Genomic DNA, 21,263 nt, shown 5'->3' on the forward strand with positions numbered 1-21,263 from the left:
TCATTGGCCCATTACCGTCCAGGAAGATTCCATATAGAAAAACGAAAATGGTAGGTCTAATTCTTTCCGTAGTCCCTTGCTCATAGAGGTGCTCATGGGTCGGGCGGCCCGGCCCGGCCCGATGGTCCGCTCGAAATATGAGAGGGTTTAGGTAAAAATATAGGTCCGAAATATGAGTTTGGGTAAGAAATTAGGCCCATTTTAAAAACGGGCCGAGCCTCGGGTAAAAATTTTTTGGCTTAATTAATATAATTTTTTTATTTTTTATTTGTCATTAATAGAGGTGTTCATGGGCCGGGCCGGGCCGGGCCTAGAAAAAAATTCGGCCCAGGCCCGGCCCGAAATATGTGCCTAGAATTTTGCCCAGGCCCGGCCCGGGAAAAAATTCATAAGCATGGGCCCGGCCCGGCCCATTTTTTAAATAAATACCAAAAATTTATTTTAAAAATTAAAATAAAAATTAAAAAAAGTATTTTAAAAATATTTTAAAATTAAAAAAAAGTATTTTAAAAAAATATTAAAATTAAAAAAATTTAAAAAAAAGTATTTTAAAAGTATTTTAAAGTTAAAAAATAAAAAATAAAAATATTTATTATTCGGGCCGGGCCCGGGCTAAAAAAGTGGTGCCCGAGGCCCGGCCCATTTTTTAATCGGGCCTCGTTTTTTTGCCCAAGCCCATATTTCGGGCCTATATTTTTACCCAAACCCTCCCATATTTCGAGCGGACCGTCGGGCCGGGCCGGGCCGCCCGGCCCATGAACACCTCTGGTCATTAATACATTTCCCATTTCCCTTCCCCTCCCCATTTCCCCCCGACCCCAGATAAATCTCTAACCCCTTCCCTCCCTTTTTTCCCCCCAAATCAGATCCAACTCCACCTCCACCGATTCACGACTCCACGTCCACGACTCCACGGTGTTTCACCGCTTCTAGCCTTCTTCGTTTTCTCAAAGGTGAGTTTGCTGTTAACCTTTGAATTTGTTTTTTGCTTTGTGCTTTTTGATTTTCATTTTTATTCGAATCAGTTCCCTCACTTGCTTGTGACCGTAGATGTATAATTTCATTTGATGTGTCTGTTCTTTTCTTGCTTGTGACCTGCTGAGAGATTGTGTTGCTTAAATCTCCCTTGCAAATTTTAATACTGTTTACATTGTGCAAATTTCCATCTGTTCTGCTGGCACCTAGATGATTAGAAATGGGACTCTGTTTTAAAGTCCTAGTTTTGTGAACAGCCTAGACATAGGTTGGGCTAAACATAGAAATCAACTGTTTCTTTGGGTTATTGATTCTAGTACCTTCCTCATTTGTGTTGTTCGTTCTAGTTATTTGTTGGATATGTCCTGTTTAGATGAGTTACAATTCAGAGAAGTTAGGCTTTCTAAATTTTAGTTCTGACAAAATTCTTTTATTTTTCTTTCAGCTCATGGTGACAATTTTGCTGCGAAAAGAATGAGAAAGCTGACCCAAAGGAGAGCTGTTGATTATACTAGTACTGTTGTGCGATATATGCAGGTATTTTTTTCATGTTTAGTTGTTTTCATAAGCGTTTTTTTTTCTATATCTTTCTATAAGTTGTTGCATGGTCTTGGTGAATCTGATTAACATGGATGCTTATGTTTGTTCTTAGATGACTTAAATGTCTCTTCATTATTGTGGTTGTTGGCCTTCTCTTTATCAATATGGGCATTGATTATTCAATGTACTTGGCTGTTGTATTTTAAAGTTTGTTTTTTTCTTCTGTAGCCTTTTGCTCAAGTTTATTATTTGAATGTACTTGGCTGCTGTATTTTAAAGTTTATAAAGCTCTGTAGCACTATTATAGTCATAATTGTATCTTTATGATAGCTTAACTTATGGAGTTGTGTTTCAGATTGCTGCTGGAAAAGCCATTAATATAGAGGCAAAATGACTTGGTCTTGCTTGCCATTGATGTATGGTGTTAAAATGTTCTTTTTTTGCTTCATGGGAAAAATATTAAGTTGATGTCTTTTTATGTCATATTTTTCCTAGTTGCTAAGAGTAGCTCCTCTTTATCATAGTTTGGACCAATGCCAATTGACTTTGTGTTCATCACTATTTAGTTATTGCCTACTTTATCTTGGCTAATTCAGGTATTGCCTACTTTATCTTGGCTTAAGACTGAATTACGTTTGCCTAAGCCTTGGATTACTATGCAGACTCAAGCAACTGGTCATAAAATCAATGTTCTTTTTCTTTTATGCAAGGTTTGCCAGAATTGTTTGTAATTACTTGTATATTATAATTATTTTTTTATTTTTAAGATTTGATTGTTTGTAATTAAATTCAAATTAATTGTTTGTGATTACTTGTATATTATAATCATTTTTTATTTTTAAGATTTTATTGTTTGTAATTAAATTCAAATAAGTAATCTTATTTTATTTTTTTGTTCATTATATACAAAAAAATTACAATTTGATATTTGATATAAATTTAATAACAATTAGTTTTAACTTTTAAGTCAAAAAAAAATAGGCCGGGCCGGGCCTGGGCTTCATATTTTTTCACGGGCCGGCCCTGGGCAAAATATTAGGCCCATATTTCAGGCCGGGCCGGGCCCGGGCCTAGTAAATGGACTGAAATTTTTTATGGGCCCGGTCCATGAGCACCTCTTTGCTCATTCAAATTTAATTTATTTACTTGTTTAATTAAAAATTAAGTTCTAAATTATTTTTATTAAAAATAAAGTTCTTGTTAATTGAAGATATGCTAACAATTAAACTTTAATTTCCATATCAGCATTTTAAGTATGGGTTGTGTAGTTAAAAATCACAAAGAGGTAAATCTGAAACCATTTGAATTGAAAAAAAATCCTAAAAAAGTCAGATAAATGTGTTTTGATGGCTAGACTCATCATTTAAAATACGGATGTTATGAAAGTGGCTTAGGTATTTTTTGAATTACATTCAAACAGGGACAACTGACTTTATTAATCTTGTTTTCAAGACATGGAAGTAGATTGTTCGTGGTCGAGTCGAGTGCTCGCCCGAAAAATGTGAGGGTTTGGGTAATAATATAGATCCAAAAAATAGGTTTGGATAAAAAAAATACCCGTTTAAAAAATACACTAGGTCTCGAGTAAGGCTTCTTTTTTACTTTTTTTTATTTTCTTGTTTTTTTTACTATTTTGCTACTATTTCACAATTATATTGTTACTATTTTATTGTTGTAATTTGAATATTGTATAACTCTTATTTTATTGTTAATTTTGTTACTATTTTTCACATTTGCTTGTTAAGTTACATTTATGTTAATGTTATTTAAGTAACCATTGTTTTAAATTTATTTTCAATTTGTTGGAAAACATTTATTTTAATGTTTTTAGTATTTTTGATGTATTTTATATATTTTTTTAAATTAATACGGGCGAGCCGGGCCGGGATTGGATTTTAGCATTTTATCCGAGCTAAATTTAGGTAAAATTTTAGGCCTATTTTTCAAGCCTAGGTCTAGCAAACGGGACTAATATTTTTGTTGGACCCGCCCATGGACACTGGAGGGAATAGTTACAATACATTCCTAGACAAGAAGGGTTCAAGGACTGCTTGTCCAGAACTTCTATTTATAAGTGATGACAAGCTTGTTAGAAGGAAAACAATCATGGGATTTTCTAGACAAAGGCATGATCAACGAACCAGAACCCAGAACAATGTTAATGGGAAAGTTATGTGGCAAATCAAGTTGCTCTTTAAGCTCATCATTTTCCTGTGAAAATTTTGCAACAACTGCCTTGCAACCCATAGTGAACTAAAGAAATATAACATTAAGGCACAGAACATTACCTTCTTTGTAACATAGAAGAGGAGAATATTAACTGAACACGTCTTTAGACGTTGCCATTTCACTAGGTTTGTCTGATTTGGTTTTACAAACTCCAATTGAATTCCATAGCATGATGGATTCAACAATGGCTCCACATCAAAGATATTAGCAGTGTTGAACCAATGAAATTTACTTGTATTTCGTCGACCATATGGAAGCAACAGAATGACTTACTTTTAGGAAGGTCCAACCACACCCTTACAAAGCCTTGTGCCATGCTAATGCTTAGTTCTTGATATCCTCACTGCTTTCATGCAAATGCTTTGCTTCTTGATATATTCGATATTCCAAGGCACCACCGCTCTTTTCATCAACAACAAGATGAACACCAAAGTTTTCGAGATTGGGGTGTTATAGGATATTTAAGTGTGGATCATTTGAAAGAAGTCGATTTGAGTCATGTGGTACCTTTGAAAAACATTACATATTTACTTATAGGAAGTTTGTTAAGTTAGAGATTGTTAATTGTTTAGACTTCAGTTTTGATCTATGTTGGATTATTTCTATTTGGTTTACGTGAGAGTTCTCTCTTGAAAGAAGGTTAAACAAGTTTCAGTGTGACAATTGAATTTATAGCGTAAGGGTGTACATAATTTAGTTTTAACTAAATTAATTGACCTAATCAATTTTTTTTCTTTTAAACAATCGGCCATCAAATCTAATTCAGTCAATGAATTTTTGAAATTTCAATTAACAGTTAATTCGATTTGAAATAGAATAATTAATCGAATTAACCGATTAACTAAAACTATTAATAATAAAATATTATAGGTCTAATATATTATGTAGGTCCAAAATATATTCAAAAATTAAAGAATGGACTTAAAATTAATTGAATTTATACAAATTATTATAATGGGCTTAAAATTATAATAAATAAATGTATTTCAAACTATATAAATAGAAATAAGAAATAAGCCCTGAAGTTTTATTCTTCCCATTGTTAAACTCAAAACAAAGTCTCGATGTGCACCACTTGACATTAGACCTGTCCATGGGCCAGGCCGGGCCGGGTTCGGGTCGTGTCCAGTAAAAAAATTTTGGCCCGGCCCGAAATATGGCCCTAAAATTTTGTCCCGGCCCAGCCCAAGAAAAATATCATAAGTCCGAGCCCGGCCCGGCCCATTTTTTAATAAACATTAAAAAATTATTTTAAAAATAAAAAAATAAAAAAATATATTTTAAAAGTATTTTAAAATTAAAAAAAATATATTTATTATATTCGGGCCGGGCCCGGGCCAAAAAAGTGGTGCCTGAGGCCCAGCCCGTTTTTTAAACGGGCCTCTTTTTTTGTCCAAGCCCATATTTCGGGCCTATATTTTTACCCAAACCCTCCAATATTTCAGGCGGGCCGTCAGGCCGGGCCGGGCCGCCCGGCCCATGGACAAGTCTACTTGACATTAGACCATATTCTATTCTTCTTGAGTTCTTCGGATCTCTTTTGTTTAATTTTCAAACTTTTATTTTTCATTTCATCACTCAAGTCCAAAACTTTATTACTTTTAATGTAGTGTTTGTTACTAGACTTTCTATCATTCCAATAATGAATATTATGATTTTAAATTAGCATTGTTATTGTGTTATTTGTTTATTTTGCATTTTATCAGAACAAAATAAGGGCGGAACTGTAGAATTGGGATTATAGGGTCAAATTTTTAAAAATTAAAATATTTATAAAAATTATATAAATTTATGTACAATATTAATCCTTTGTAAAAACAATTAATAATATAATTAGATGTAAAATTATTGAATTATCTTTATATCAAAAAGTTAAAAATTTTCGATACACTCACTTTTTCGAGAGAAAATTGTGATTACAGGGTGTTATTAGATAATAAAATATTTTTTTAAAGAAATAATCGTGATACATGTAATTAGATAATTATTAGACCTGATCGTAAGTCGAGCCACCCGTTCAAGCCGGAATACTCATTTAAAAAGTGAAAGAGTTTAAATAAAAATATAGACGCAAAGTTTTTAAAGCAGATCGGGCCTTGGGTAAAATTTACCCGAGTCAGCCCGAATCAGCCCATACTATTTTTTATTGTTTTGTTGCAAGTCACTATTATATTTTTTTTCTATTTTATTGTTAAGATTACATAACATTAATAACCCAACAACTATTTTTGATGTTTGAAATCCTAATTGGCAATAGTTTTATTATTTATTTTATCTTCGTCTTTTTTTTTTGTATTATTAAAGGAAAAGCAACAAGCATGGCCATTTTCTGAGTGCTTGGACTGCTGGACTGAAAGATGGAAGCTCTCAGCGTAGCAGACGATTCCATAGAATTGGAAGCTAAGCGCAAAGAGGAATCCTCTTGGCACCCTTGTATTGTTTCTCTCGGGTAACTCCCTCCTCCTTCTCCTCTTTTCTTCTTCGCTCTTCTTCCCATGGCTGTCTATGAGCTGCCCTTTTTCTCCTTTTTTCCCAACATTGTCTTTTCACCTATCAATAATCCCTGTCCTTTGTTAAGAACAAAACCTGGGTTGTTCCCCCAATTCTGGGTTGATTTTATATGGTTTTTTTACTTCAAAACTATCACCGATCACTGGGTTTTATTTCATTCAGTCACCCAGAAAGGTAAAGAAGAAAACAAAAGAAGAGAGAGAAGATTTCACTCAATGTTGTAGGATATTCTATTCAGAGGCTCTAAACTTGCATCTGCATTGACTGTTAATTTGTTTGTTTAAAATGGATTGCATTGTTGATCATACCAGTGATTTGAAGTGTGGCTTCTGATAATGGTCCTGTACAGCTCTTCTGGAGATAGTCTGATTGTAAATTTCGCGAGCCAGGAGTTAAAAGATATGATGTTGAACAAGGATGAAGTTCTGGCACGCCTTCGTTTCCGGTCTATGCCGCTTCAAGTTGATGACTGCTGCCACATCGAAGAAGGTGAACGTGTACTTGTCAACACAAAATTACAGTCCAAGGACTTCTTCTATGATGCTGAGGTGGAAAAGGTTCATTTTCTGTCTTCACATAGGCATTACATCTGCAAGAAAGTATCAATAACGAAGCAAAATTGCATTCTAACGTGTTCTTATATCTTATATCGTATATGCATGGTTGAAGTAATATCACTATATTTGATTGGTAGAATTAAATATATTTAGCTATGTTATTCACTAGACCAGGTGCTATATATGATGAATTTACTGTGTTTTTCAGTATGAAACTTCAAACCATGATCTAGGCAATAACTTAAAAAGATGTAGCTAATACATAAAGATCAACTCTCAAAGAACTATAATGTAAATGTTGGTTGAAATCTCATTAAACTTGTGGAGCCTTAGAAAATAACTATGGTATCAGATATATCTATTTTGCATAGCTTAAAATGAGTTACCTGATTTTATGGTGATGTTCTTTAGATGGTGTACTCTAATGAGGCTCATATTGAAGATATGTTCATTGAGTTGCCTGTAGTACTGCTAAACACTTCTGTTCCTTTATTTTGTCACCCCAACTTTTGTCATTATCAGGTGGACAGGATACGACACTCAAAAAGGGGCTGTAGATGCAATTTCATGATCAAATGGCTTGATAACGACCTTGAAGGACAAACCCTTGCTGTCCCATCAAGTTCAGTCATGAAGCTTGCTACCAAAAGCATCAGTGACCATCCAATCATTCATACACTCTTAAAACCAGAAAAAGACACAGATTTATCATATTCATGTCCTTTCTTGACCATTCTTGACGACTCTGATGCAGAAATGGACCTTAATAAGTTGCTGCAAAAGCAAATAGAACAGATTAGCAACTTAGCTGATGCACCTGAGAAAGATTTTCTAGACGGTTTTCTATGGAGAAAAAAAGGTAAGCATCTTAGCCATTGACATTATTAGAGGATTGTGATGCAGGCTCTTTTACCAAATTGTTTTACCTCAAACATAGTCTATGGCTCCATGCAGCTAATTATCATCTGTCTTCTTCAATTTTATACTATTGTTTTCAGCGCAGATTATGTGATGTGGTTAACCTTATCATTTATTTTTAAGTTTCCTTGCCAATGAACTGATGTGGTTAACCGTATCATTTATTTTTATGTTTCCTTGCCAATGAACTGAGACATGGTTCTGTCTGGTACACATGCTGGTTGGCTTTTACTTGTCTAAAGTATATCTGACTCTTTCTGTTTCTCTGCTGATTTCAGATTTCAACTTTGTGATAAAGGAAGAGATTGTCTCAATACAGATTATTTTCTTAGCATTTGATAAGTACTATTGATATGTTTCTATGTCTGGTAATTTCTGTGGTTTCCTTCTCTGGTACAATGAGCATCTTAAGATGATATAAGAGATGTTCATGCATAAGTGCTAATGTGCAGTATATATCCTGCATACCAAATTCCCTGTGGTACATATCACAATAACTCAATGTTTTTTTATCTTTTCTGCGAGCTGTTAGTCTAATCCTGCTGCTAATACAGTTCTTAACAATGGACAAACACCTCACAATTCTACTGCTGAATCTAATGCATGTATTCCAGCTGTCCCTGATAACCGAAATCATTTGAAGAGGATAACATGCAGTAAAACTAAACTGCAAGTGGATATAGAAACCAAGTATCAATCAGGAACTGCGGCTTCTATGCAAGAAGAATTCATTCAGAATAGGTCTCGTCTAAGCCCTCTTGCTTCACGTGCAGCTCTAGCATCATCCTTGTTAACAGCTAAGAAGTGTCTTGATATGGAATTTAGCTCCTGTATGACTGCCAACATGTTTATGAAGGGTAAACATTCCTCGGAAAATTTGGCTATTTCCGTTCCACTTGTTTCATATGCTTCCCATGCAATATCACCACTAATTTCAACACAAGGGGATGCTTCATGCAAACCCTCTTCTTGCATACCAACCAAGGTTCGGGGAAATGAAAATAAGACCTCAGTGAAGATTAATCGTAGTGCTGAAGATAAGACCTCTTCTCCTGCAAAGGTTACAGCTGAAAAAGTTATCTCAGAAATTGCAATGACTGCTGAACATGCAATTGCTAGGGATAAAAAGTCCTCAGTACTTGGAGATGTTAATGTTAGGCCAACAACTCCTATGAGATTAACTCGACTGGCAATGCGGAAAGGGGCTGTGTTTCCAAATGAATGCATTGAGGTGAAGATCTGCACTGACAACAAAAAGAGAAGGATATCTGGGAACAAAAACAAGTTGTGTCATTCAGCAATTCGTCAAGAAAATGAAAATTTGGGCAATGAAGAAAACAACTCAACTCATATTATAGATTCAGGTTCATCTGAAAGAAACATTGCTATTCTGGAGAGCAATGTGTCCGCAACAAAAACTGCAAAAGATGCCTCTACACCATGTAATGCAAAGCTTCGCACCCTCAGAACTTTAGCAATGAAAAAAAAAGCTGGATTGTAAACTTGTTTCTGTTAATTTTTATACATGTGTATATATGAATGCTTGTAACTGCTATATTTATTCTTTACTCTCTTGCTGGTTCATAAAATACTTTCTTAACGTAGGCTCTTACAACAGTTTCAATATTGCAGGCAAGAATGCACAGAGTGGTAGGAGAGATCAGGGAAAGAAGAGAAAAGCAGTTTATCCGGATAAGCAAGGCCTACGATTTTCACCTCGAAATCATCTACCCCGGACTCGCTCCCAGAATAAATCCCACCATGGGAAGTAAGAGGAACTATTAGCAGTTAGAACTTATATTGCTAGCTCTAGTGTTAGAACTTATATTGCTAGCTCTAGTGTACCAGACATTAGCTATCTAGCAAAAACTAATTGCTCTACGTATTTTAAAGGTTGAGAGCAACACCAATATGCAGTAATCTTTTGAACCGAGCCATCTGGTTTTTTTTTGTTGTTGTTGTTGTTGTGTGATGACGAATGTGAATCTGACAGGAAGGTCCATGTAGTAAGATTTTGAATCACATTTTCATCAATATACAATCCGGATCTCATGATCTTGTGGTTACTGATAAAGGCATTGGATGTACGACTGAGAAACTGTCTTCTTTGGTATTTTCGGAGATGCAGTGACGAAAAAACATTGGAAACAAAAGTCTCAATTAAAGATTAGTAGGTGATAAATGTGGTATGCATGATAATGCAAATGGTACAATCATTTTCCAGACTTGAACTGGATGCTGAAAATTAAATTTGTTACTTCTTTTTAAACCCTGAATTTCTCCTTGTTCCCCATCTCTGGCCAAACCACAAGGTCCAATGGCACTTGTAGAAACGTTAAAACTTAATAGAAGAATTTCACAGCAGAGGCTATGGAGCTTATTATCTTGTTCCTGCTCTTTCATTATAGTTGCTAAAGTAAGTTCAAGTACAAAATGAGGTCTTTAACAGAAATAGCTATCAAGTCTTAGCAGAGCTCGAAAAAGGAGTTGCAAATGAGAACCATATCCCATGATCTCGTGTTGGGAATAACACCAACTGCAGATGTCCAAACAAGATTGAGGCCTAAACAGAACAGCATTGAGAAGATTAGGAAGCCATGTTCTTCAGCATACAGCAAGAGTTGCCACTTGCCACTAAGATATAAGCCATTGTAATCAAAGAAGAAACAGCTGACCCACTCAGATGGAAGAATCCAACAAGGCATGCAAATTTGCACTTCCTGTTATTAAAGCTTGATGCCAGACGAAGAATATAGCTCCCGCAACACTTCACCACTCGCTAGCTATGCAAAAGATTGGCTAGCTATCTACAACCTCATATGCAAAAACAATATCTCATCTCAATTGCTATCATCATAATGCAAAAAGTATTCTTTTTTCTTTTTCCTGGAACTAGATAAAGAGCAAAAGAAGGTGAATAAGTGAACTATGCCTCTCCATATCTATGCATAGACCTATCAAGGAGGATTTAGTTCTTCATGAACCATCAGTTGCCTTGAGGCCACGCTTGAAACAGCACAGACCATGATAGACTACACTCCACTACAATGCTAACCCCACTTTCACATTTGCTGCATTCCAACAGAGTGCTGCCTCAAGGTGCATCATATGTTAAATCACTTGAGCAATAGTAAATGTAAAGCAAAAACAAGAAAAATGGATATAAATATAATTCTTGCAAAACATTAGCAATAAGATGACATTTATATCAATAACTTGTTGAAGGTTTTTAACAACATTGTTTCGTCTTCGTTTCTGAAACAACTCAGTCTACCAAAATTATCATCTAAATATCCATTGCAGACACAAACAAAAAGTGCAAAATCCTCAGTTGCCTTCAAATTTTGGGTCAGCCATCACATAATGATAGGCTATAACGAGAACGAAAATGAAGATCCCAAGGAAATTCGCGAAGAAGCCAAGGTCTTGGTCATCAATCATCTGAAACATACAAGCAAAAATAACAGCACAAATCAGTTTTAAAACATTTTTTCTTCAAATTTTAGGGCTATTATCAATCATCTGAACATCGAGCTTTGATTTCTCAACCAGTAAAACTAATAAACAAGAAAATTTTCACATAAAAAACAATCCTAAGTTCATAACAGACTTGAGCAAAATGACTAATTACAATGATTAATTTAAAACCCAAATGATGAATTAAAAAAATACAGGAAACGAAAACAGCCATAAACTCGAAGAAATACATGATGTTACACTCATTGTTCAGATCACAACCTACAATAGAAAACTCACAAAATAAAACACGAAATTAAATCTCTTATGAAAAATATTGAATATTTCTACAATTACAATATCGTGACCAAGAAAACCCAATCATAAGCGTTTCTGGTATCCAATAAACGGAAATTTTACGATCTTTATCGACTCAAAACGTAACATAAAAATTGGATATTAAAAAATTAAAGATCCAGAAAATTGGATAAAATTTAAAACTCTTACCTTGACAGCTTTTGAGTAATGATGAAGATGATGATCCGGAAGAACTCCGAATTTGATTATTTTATCAGAACTCGGTGAATAGAAAAAACTAGGAGTCTAGCAGATATGTGAGAGAGTTGGCTTCCGAACGATGTCGTTCTTTATTGATGTTTAAAAAAACTAGTGAATAGACACTTCTTTATTTATTTATTTATTATAAATCTAAATAGTTTCATGTGCCAATACCATCAATACTTTATTGATATTTTTATCAGTATAATTTAATATATAGTTTTAGATTTATGGATATACGAAAAGTAATTTTATATATTAAATTAATAAGATTAAATAAATTTATTTACAAAATATTCATTAATATTATCCATTTCATACATTAAAAATTAAGATGATCTTATAAATTATTCCTGATAATTTTTCATACTAATTAAAAATTACAAGACACTAGTTTTCTATATCAATATTAACATATATTATATTTTTATTGAAATAGTCATTTAAGTTGGATGAAATCAAGTTATTAGCTGGATTTATTAAAATAATGTAATTAGCTTTATTCAATTTCATTGGCTATGTACTTAATGATACAAATCATTTCTGCCCATAGAGTGGGATGGGACAAATGCTACAAATTTAAATTTTCATAAAAATAAATATATATAATTTAGGGTTCTAATTTATTGTACTAACTGATACATAGCGGCGGCACCAATCTTACTTTGGTAAATTTGCTTCTTTATTCTCTGCCAAAGCAAAATGCGAGACTAGATAAAAAAGAAATTTCCATGTATAATTTTGATCTAATAAGAACTCTTATATACCCAAATTATGAATATATATATATAAGTCTAGTCTTTTATACAATTACGATAAAGCGGTAATAATGTATATTATCTCTTTTGTAAATTATAGTGGAGAAAAATATTAGTAATTGTGTTTTGCGGAGATTTCCATATGTTTTTACTGGTTGATCTTAACTCGATTGATATTTGTATTGTTTCCAGTGTAAAAGGACGTGGGTTTGAGTATGCTGAAGCGCATTATCCTTCTATCTAAGGTATAGAAAATGGTCATAAGTAGTTTTAAACATTATATCAAAAAAATAAATATGATAAAAAATTATAATAAGATTAATATTTACTAAAAAGAAATCAGCCATACTTAATTAAAAGCAACTATTCTTGACATGTGACCACTTCATTATGCCACAATAACATTTGTCTTTTTCTTTTCTTCCCATTATTACTTTCGTTTTTGGCAAACCCCTATTATTACTTAGACAAGGCAATTATTATCCCATGCATGTTGAAGAAGGCATCTTTTAACTTCTGTTCCAAACTAAGTTAATTTTTTACACAGTGGCAAAATATTATATATATACATATATATATATAAAGTTTAGTATTTGGTACATTAATTGTGTATTTTTTTAATTTTTTATATGTCTCGTTTCTTTTATATATTTATTATATCTTATTGAACATTTGTCATTATCCTAATGAAGTCTAAAAACTTTTTTAACAATGTATCAATAATTTTTTCACATGTATATAACCGTAATCATAAATGGTTTTATAATCTAAAACAAAATATTGTGCCTTTTCTAATTATATTTTTTTCTAAAATGATAATTGTTAAATGATGATTTTTTAATAAAAATGTGTCTATAATTACTTATAGCCCCTACAAAATCCTTAAATAAGAAAATAAACACGTTTTAGCGTACTCAAACCTATATCTTCTTACACTGATAACGATACCGATACTAATACCAACTGAGCTAAGACTCAATCGATAGTTAAATAATAAATTTTATTGTTAATTTTAGAATAACCATATTTATAACTTTGATCATACAGTTGATAATAAATTGAATTTAAATTTTAAATATAATATTTATATTAATGTATAAAAATCGTTATGATAAAAATATTTAAGCATAAAATTAAATTATTATAATAAATTATGCAAAATATGAGATAAATTAAGATATAAAAAAACAAAATACATGATGTCATAAAATGACATGTACACGACATAAATATTAGAATGTGTTAAAATTTCCATAAAAATATTATTAATATCTAAACATTTATATAAATTTTTTATAATACTTAAAAAAAACAAATATGATATAGATTCGTAATATATAATAACATGAATACGCCAAAACTATGTAAGATATTAGATTAATTGAGATGCTATAAAAAATAATTAATTATTCCAATGTAATTTATGTATAAATTTATAATAATTTAAAAAAAAATTACAAGCCCAACAATTTATGTCATGAATACTTAAGCTTGAGACTCGCCATGTGCACTTATATGTATAGGCCTCTGAGTCTCATTTATGTATGGGAGTTCTAGTGTAGTTAGTCGACTTTAGTCTAGATTTTATAACTTTTTAATCCATTTGTGCTACAACAGTTTGATTGTACTTGGTGATTACTCGAATAATCCATTTATAATAATTTGATATTTGTTCGAACTTATATTTGCAATTATACTATACTTGTAGCACTAAAAAAAGGAAATAATGCAATGAATCAAAATAATAATAATAATAATAATAATGCATCAATTTTATTGCTTATATCGAATGATCTAATTAACCCTAATGCATTTATTGGTTAAAGTTTAGTACGTATCATTTAAAAAAAATTCATTTCAGTCCTTCTACTATTAAAAATAATAATTTATTAGTTTTTATACATTTGATAAGTTGACATTTCAATTATTGCATGTTAATTCTGCTGTTACTGGAATGGCCTTGTTTAATAGTGACTAACATGACATTAAATTAAATTAAAAATCTTTTGGTCTTGAAAATAAACCCAATGATTTAGTTTAATAATAACTTATGTGAATACAACAATTATGTAAAAAATAAAATTGAAAATAAGTTGGGGATAAAAGCAAAATCAATTACTTACCTCTACTTACTATTCAAAATTATTGTTTAGCTTTGTAATTTTTGTAAAAGTACAGGGACTAAAATGTTATTTTTAATAATAAAGGAATTATAATCAGCTTTATGATATATTACAAGATTTGCAGCAAACTTATACTTCTTTTACTTAATTGTGTCCTTAAAAATTGCCATAATTAACCCTTCAAACTCCAGTTAAGCCATTGTTCTGTGTGCAATAAGCTGTCCGTCCTATTTCCTCAATTGAAGGCATCATTGTTGGGTAACTTTTATTGACGTGTCATAGATAATATGTCATAACTTCGTATATTTGTTGGAGATTCATAATTTAATTTTTATATTTTTATTTTTAAGAATTTAATTTTAGTTATTAATATTGTTAAATTTTTTAATGTGAATAAAAAATATTCACTTAATAGTTATCTAATTAAAAAATTACAACGTAATTAACCTGAATTTAAAAAAATTAATAATTTTAATAATTGAATTCAAATTTTAAAATATAGACTCGATTTTAAAGTATAAAAACTTAGAGATATTTTAATAAAAAATAAAAAGATAAATTCTAATCTCTAAGCATCTCAACTCATCGTCTCATGGTACTTTTCTTGCATCTACAGTTTACCATAAGAAATAAAAATGAAAAAGAAAAACATTAAAACTTCAATGGTCGAGATTTGAGATACATTAGATTTTATACGAAGATTAAAATCAAAGCCTAAACAGACCTACCGCACTTTCTTTTCCCCTTCCCTCAATCAAACTCCTAGGGTTCCATGTCTCCCCAACAACTCTAAATGTATCTGATAAATTAGATTTTGTGCCAAATTAAATGAAAGCGTTGAACCCGGTATAGAACAAGGCTTGTACTTTTCAGATCCAAGTTCTTTTTTCCCCCTAATTAAAATTAATTGGTTTATTTGAGGATAAAATTTTAAACCCCTTACAGGGTTTTAAAAGAAACCATGTCTGCAGGGGTTTGTGGTAAAAGGGTGGGCTTTGAAGAAATATTCGGATCCTCTCCCAAGAGATTCAGGTGTTCTGGTTACGAATCTCCCAACTCGTCGTCGGATCCTGGGTCCAGACCCGATGACCGGGTTTCAACTTTCTCTGCTTTGGATCCTGAGGTTCATTTCATATTTGTTTCGTTTTAATATTGTTAAAAAAAACCCAGAATATCATTAATAGTTGTTTTATTTAGGCTCTTGTTTATATATACATATATATGCTTATGAGATTTAGATTATTCGGTAGAAATTAGATTTTGTTTATTAGAAGCAGGTTGTTTTGTTAGCACTTGGCATGGTATCTTCTTTGTTTAAAACCTTAATCATGTTTTAAATCCTGTTAATTGATTCTGTGTATAGTTAAGAACATCTGTTGTCGACAAGAATGAAGATTTTAAGGAGAGTTCGAATGCACTTTCTTCTGATCTCGAAGAAAGAAATAAACAATATGGCTTTGATTGTGTGAGAACTGGAAATTGTACTGATGAGACAGCTACATGTAAGTTGTTTGACTAAATTGTTATTGCTTAGTTGCTTTTGGGATTATTGAGTTCGTATGTTCTGTTTCCTTTGAAATTTACGGTGGATTTCCTCCTTTCCTTGTAAACCAGGTAGTCAAATCTCGGACTACAATGTCGAAGATGTAAATAAACAGAAGTTTTATGATAGAAATGCAGTCAATGGTCCCGAGTGGACTGACTTGTTCGTGCACGAGATGACGAGTGCAATGAATATAGACGATGCTAAGGCACGTGCTGCTAGGATTTTAGAAGCCTTTGAGAGGCGTGTTGTTGCCAATAAAAGGGCCGCCGAAGAGGTAATCTTAAAATCGTTTTATTTTGTCATTAAGCTTTTTTCAGGGAACCAACTTGTTTGTTGCCTTCCACCATTTATATGCTGATTGGTTTTCTGCTGGACATGATCATAAAGCAGATTGAGCATGCTTCCTTGAAGGAATATTTGCGGAGCTTGTTAGATAACAATCAAATTCTGAGGAGAACTGTTGCCATTCAGCATGAACGCAACATCGAGCAAGAGGGGAAGGAAAGAGAAGTGCAACACTTGAAGCTCACACTCAACCAGTACATCGAACAAGCTCGAACTTTAGAGGTATGCTTCTTTTCAACCTCTGCTTCTATTAAGTGTCAGCATACTGTATTTGTTATGATATTTGATTCAACGTAACAATTTGACTAAGATTCATCTATATATATCTCAAACCTTCTCTGTTGAAAGTTTTAGCTGTAAGACTAACCATAAAGCTTTCTTTTTCGTATGCAGTTGAACAACTACACATTAAGGCTACATCTTCAAAGGGCACAAGCACAACAAAGTAGCTCAATTAAGGGGCAATTTCCTCCGGATATATACTAAAAGCTTTCGTCGTGTTATTATTAATTAATAGCTAATATTCTACTATTTTATGGTTTATGTAAACCAACATGGGATATGAAGATTTATACACAGTTGTTCTGATGTGTGTAGTTTGTATAATTCAAGCCAAAATATCAGTATCTACACAATTGCCAGTTTGAATCTCTCGCAAGTGTTGACATTGAAGGGGTGATCGAGTTTTCTTGTTTCCTGTTAGAGAAGCGATGGATAGCTAACCGCATTTTCTTGGCTGGGTCAACTTGTTTGCATATTAGAGTTCGAGTAGAGATTAATATCCGGATCATCTTCAATTTAGGAGATCTTTTTGGGATAAACTTATGATGCTCGATTGAAGCTGATAATAGTAATACCTTGGTTGGTGTAGATCGTGGCATTCGATGTCAAAATTGATTTTGGGAAGGAGAGTGATGTATCATTGTAGGTTTGGGTTTCTTTTTCTTTTTGCCAACTGAACATTCATTCACATAAAAGGATTACAAGGATAAGTCCCATACAAACGTGCAATCAATACAAAGCAAACTGTACAAAAATACAAGACCATAAAAAGCTTAGCCCTTTAAAGTAAACCGTAAAAACACCAAAACATGAAAAGCTTAGCCAAGTGTCGATTGGGTGACAGAAAAAGTTGAGTGAAAAATGTAAGAGATGAGGGACTGAAGGGAAATCCGCCATAACTTCATGAAATAAACTGAATTCTCGAAACGACATCGTTAATACCACGATTCCTTTTTTTTACAGCGCCGTAAAAAGTTATTGACTTTTAACTTTCCGCTTCCCGCCATATCCATTAAATGTTTTTGTTCCTTTTTTTAAAAGAAAAGTTGGGAAAAATCTATCACCAGCAACCTACAGTTTCAACGGCAATGGCTCCCAAAACCCTCGACAAAAACGACGGCAACGCCATCCAAAACGACAGCAATGACGGCAGTTCATCATACTTCCAAAAAACTGTTAAAATTTTCTACTTTCTTTTTTCTCCCTGAAATCAAAACTCTCAGTCAATGGCGTACCATTTCTTTTTCCCCTGACTTTAAATTCCACTTTTTCTAGGTTTGTTTGCACGATTGGTGGTTGATTAAAGCCGAGAAAGAGTTTTAAGGAAAGAGATTATCTGTTGCAGGGTCCACATCAATAGAGTAAGCTTCTCTTTACGCTTCAGGTTTTCTTCTCTCCTTTTTCCCTGAATTTGTTTTTTTATTTTAAGAATTTGGGTGAAACATGTCAAAAGCGTTTCGGTTATTTACCTCTGCACCGATTGTAAAAAGACACGATGCATTAACTCTCCAGACAGCTGATGGGATTTGTGTTTGCATCAGAGGTTTCATCAACAAACAACGAACCATTGAAAATGGGTTTTCTTCTGAGGTATCATTGAAAATCGATTTCTTTTTCTAAGAATCCTGTTATATTGGTATAATTATGAATCTTCAATGCTATTATTCATAGTTCTTGATGAAAATAATAATAATGATGTTGTTTGGAAGTAATTGATTTCAAATTCGTAATAATTTTGTTTTAATCTGAACAGGTCTTTACTCATTTCTTCATTGGCTTTCCTCCTTACTGGGAAAAATATGCTAAAGAGTGTTTGGGGGAAACTATTATGGCCGATGTCGGATTAGAAGTTGTCCCTAATTCTAGTAATGCAGCGAGAGATTCAGGTTTCTGTTCATGCATTTCGTTTATTTGGCTATATAAGAGTTAAGACTTTAGATTAGATGGCAGAATATGACTTTTGTTCATACATAACACTTCTAAAGGAATTTCAGTAAGATCAGCTTATTTCTCTTTGAATTCTATCTACTGTCATGGCAGGTCCTAGCTTGATTTCGACTCCATGTAATCATGCCGTTAACTTGCCCACAATGGTTGAAGAGAGAACAAACCTCGACAGCAGTCAGCAAAAGGGCGAAGCTTCAACAATAAAGGTTCAAGATGAACAAAACCTAAATAGGAAAACACTGAGCTGCTTAACCTCAAAGTTAAACCATGTCAAAGAATCCTCACTTGAGAAGGAGACTCGGAAGAAACTTGATTTCGAAGAAGTTGTGAGCTTTCTTCTACACTATTTTTATAGTTTAAGTGCTCCCTTTGATTTATGGACAGTAGTTTCGTACTTTTCATAGTTGCCTGGCTTAACTCAAGATGTAACTACTTCACTCTGCTAACCAGATATGGCATCTGATAATCTTTATTTACTTATAAGAAACGGCTCAAGGCTGGCTGCTTGCTTGATTTTATCTTTAATGCAGGTTGATCAGGTTGTATTCACATGTTGGTGTGAATTCTGCTCCCCGGATAAATGTGTTTCCTTTCCCTGTTTACTTTGTCATTGTGTTTCTATTTACTTATTTTTCTCCAATACATGTATGAGTGCTCATAGTACTAAACTTAATGATAGGTTTTTAAGCCAAGAAAACTTAATGTTGTGTTTGGAAACATGAATTATGGGATTGAAATGCTGAATTAGTTAAAGATTAAATATGATTAGATATTTGAAAATTATAAAAAAGAATATGAATTTCAAACTCATTACTAAATAGGCATCTATAAATCCATAAATTTGAAACTTGCATTTACAGGGGTTTGATTACTCAATTACACTATTTTAAAATCCAACTTCCCAAACACAAGCTTTGTCTTTTTCTGCCCTTGCTTGAATCACTGTACTGTTTCTGTTTCTACTTAGGCAAGTTCTGTATCCAGAGAAAGAAAAGGGAATAAATCTATCATCTCTCCTGAGTCTCTGAATTTCAAACGGTCAAGATCAGGTGAGTTCACAATCTAACATTTAGAAATTGTCATATCCTTTGGTCCCAAACAGTCTTGTGCTCCTTTTCTCCCACTCTTAATCTTTGTATAGAAGTTGTCTTTCTACATTGATTGTGCTTTTCCTTTGTAATTGTTAATAAAATACATTAATTCATATGGTTTAAACACTGGTCAGCTAAAGAATCCATTTTCAGTGAATTTTGCTCTCATGTTTGAACTGCAATTTATCAAACCTATCTGATCTAAGCAAATAACGCCATTAATATTTTTTTCTTTTCTGCTTTCTTAGTAGAATTATCACAGGGTCTGAAAGTCGTTGCATAAGTATTAAATTAATTTTCATTTTCAGTAGATATGTGCTCATTTAACTGATTAAGTTATTTCTGTATGTTGCAGGTAGAGTCCTTTTACCTCGAATGGAATTTTGGCGCAACCAAATTCCGGTTTATGATCAGGTTTGTTACATTTGTATATCCATTTCCGCCTACACATTCCTTTCCTTGTCTTGAACTTTAGTTCCCCACCTTGAATCTACCTTGAATCTTTAGGATCGTAGAATCACAGGCATTAAGGAAGAGGTGGATGACGTGAACTCATCAGGTCTGTCTAATTATCAAAGCATGACTAGTTTTCCTTGGCTTCTTTAAGAAAATAAAATCATCAAAGCTGGTTTTATATGTACTCAAAGTGACAGCATTGATCGATCTCAGACTTTCACGTTCCATTCCTGCCATTTGCTGTTGACAGTGCTTTATCTTTCTGGTTTTTGATCCAAGAGTATTGTTTTATTGGGTAGGTTCAGGTAGCTACTATATGGATGCTGCTAATTATTGTGGTTTGTTTCTACTTTTGTCATTAGGCAGTCGATCGAATCCGAAGTATCAGAAAAGGTGAAACCTACTGTCATGAGTTTTTAGATCTTAAAACTCTCGAATTACAAAGCTATTTTGTATTAGCCAACATGCTGGTTTCAGAAGCGGTGTCGTTCTGCAACCCTGATAGATCTCCTTTGTATCTTGTAAACTGTATTTTCCACCTTGTTATTTATAATATTAAACTTTAATTACCTTCCCCTTAAGACACGTGGCACCCACCCACCAGTTGCTTTTCCTTTTCTTTTCTATTTTGTGCAAAAGGGTTAATTTTTAATTTTGGTCCTAATATGCTTAAATTTTATATTTAATCCTTATACTTTAATTTCTAACATAATTTTGGTCTTTATATTTTTATAATTTTATTAAATAGTTCAGATAATATTATTTGCTTTTCAATTAAAATATTATGTGGTCATATATAAATTGAAAGTGGATTTTTAAATCCATAAAGTTGAGAGATTAAAATTAACTCTCTACATTTAAAAATTCTATCAATTTGATCCTCAAATACATACAATTAAATATAATTTAATGATGATTATATATTATGAAAAAGTACAAAATGTAATAAGGTAAACAACACCCAAAGTCAC

General features: G+C 32.8%; 4 protein-coding genes and 1 long non-coding RNA gene across 12 annotated transcripts; 4 read left to right on the plus strand and 1 right to left on the minus strand.

Annotated features, from left to right (window-relative positions):
- Window positions 1-828: 828 nt before the first annotated feature.
- On the plus strand, window positions 829-2,281 carry LOC121220946 (uncharacterized). The gene is made up of 2 exons (XR_005918219.1): window positions 829-953; window positions 1,421-2,281. It is a non-coding gene; the product is annotated as an uncharacterized lncRNA (long non-coding RNA).
- A 3,750-nt stretch (window positions 2,282-6,031) lies between these two features.
- LOC107891041 (uncharacterized) lies at window positions 6,032-9,782 on the plus strand. Of its 2 annotated transcripts, none has more exons than XM_016815684.2 (5): window positions 6,032-6,193; window positions 6,605-6,812; window positions 7,335-7,671; window positions 8,345-9,172; window positions 9,363-9,782. In XM_016815684.2, exons 1-5 carry the CDS (start codon window positions 6,102-6,104, stop codon window positions 9,500-9,502), a joined length of 1,605 nt encoding a protein of 534 aa, XP_016671173.1. In that variant the 5' UTR covers window positions 6,032-6,101; the 3' UTR covers window positions 9,503-9,782. The 2 variants fall into 2 exon arrangements, with proteins under 2 accessions (XP_016671173.1, XP_016671175.1); XM_016815686.2 differs by having other exon boundaries at window positions 6,043-6,193; window positions 6,567-6,812.
- A 1,133-nt stretch (window positions 9,783-10,915) lies between these two features.
- On the minus strand, window positions 10,916-11,836 carry LOC107891042 (dolichyl-diphosphooligosaccharide--protein glycosyltransferase subunit 4A). Its single transcript, XM_016815687.2, has 2 exons — window positions 11,694-11,836; window positions 10,916-11,171 (listed from the first exon to the last, which is right to left on the minus strand). The coding sequence occupies exon 2, from the start codon at window positions 11,169-11,171 to the stop codon at window positions 11,058-11,060; it is 114 nt and encodes a 37-aa protein (XP_016671176.1). The 5' UTR covers window positions 11,694-11,836; the 3' UTR covers window positions 10,916-11,057.
- A 3,448-nt stretch (window positions 11,837-15,284) lies between these two features.
- On the plus strand, window positions 15,285-17,166 carry LOC107891039 (uncharacterized). 2 transcript variants are annotated; one of them, XM_016815682.2, is made up of 5 exons: window positions 15,285-15,748; window positions 15,989-16,127; window positions 16,240-16,445; window positions 16,562-16,738; window positions 16,910-17,166. In XM_016815682.2, exons 1-5 carry the CDS (start codon window positions 15,587-15,589, stop codon window positions 17,000-17,002), a joined length of 777 nt encoding a protein of 258 aa, XP_016671171.1. In that variant the 5' UTR covers window positions 15,285-15,586; the 3' UTR covers window positions 17,003-17,166. The 2 variants fall into 2 exon arrangements, with proteins under 2 accessions (XP_016671171.1, XP_016671170.1); XM_016815681.2 differs by having other exon boundaries at window positions 15,287-15,748; window positions 16,559-16,738.
- A 159-nt stretch (window positions 17,167-17,325) lies between these two features.
- On the plus strand, window positions 17,326-20,861 carry LOC107891040 (kinetochore-associated protein KNL-2 homolog). 6 transcript variants are annotated; one of them, XM_041100950.1, is made up of 9 exons: window positions 17,326-17,973; window positions 18,074-18,182; window positions 18,340-18,388; window positions 18,552-18,684; window positions 18,839-19,071; window positions 19,713-19,794; window positions 20,192-20,250; window positions 20,344-20,395; window positions 20,656-20,861. In XM_041100950.1, exons 4-9 carry the CDS (start codon window positions 18,627-18,629, stop codon window positions 20,856-20,858), a joined length of 687 nt encoding a protein of 228 aa, XP_040956884.1. In that variant the 5' UTR covers window positions 17,326-17,973; window positions 18,074-18,182; window positions 18,340-18,388; window positions 18,552-18,626; the 3' UTR covers window positions 20,859-20,861. The 6 variants fall into 6 exon arrangements, with proteins under 6 accessions (XP_040956884.1, XP_040956881.1, XP_040956882.1 ...); XM_041100947.1 differs by having other exon boundaries at window positions 18,074-18,159; window positions 18,228-18,388; window positions 20,592-20,861; XM_041100948.1 differs by having other exon boundaries at window positions 18,074-18,159; window positions 18,228-18,388; window positions 20,655-20,861.
- Window positions 20,862-21,263: the final 402 nt, after the last annotated feature.

Source organism: Gossypium hirsutum, chromosome D09, assembly GCF_007990345.1.
Source record: "Gossypium hirsutum isolate 1008001.06 chromosome D09, Gossypium_hirsutum_v2.1, whole genome shotgun sequence".
In the NCBI taxonomy this organism is placed as follows: Eukaryota; Viridiplantae; Streptophyta; class Magnoliopsida; order Malvales; family Malvaceae; genus Gossypium; species Gossypium hirsutum.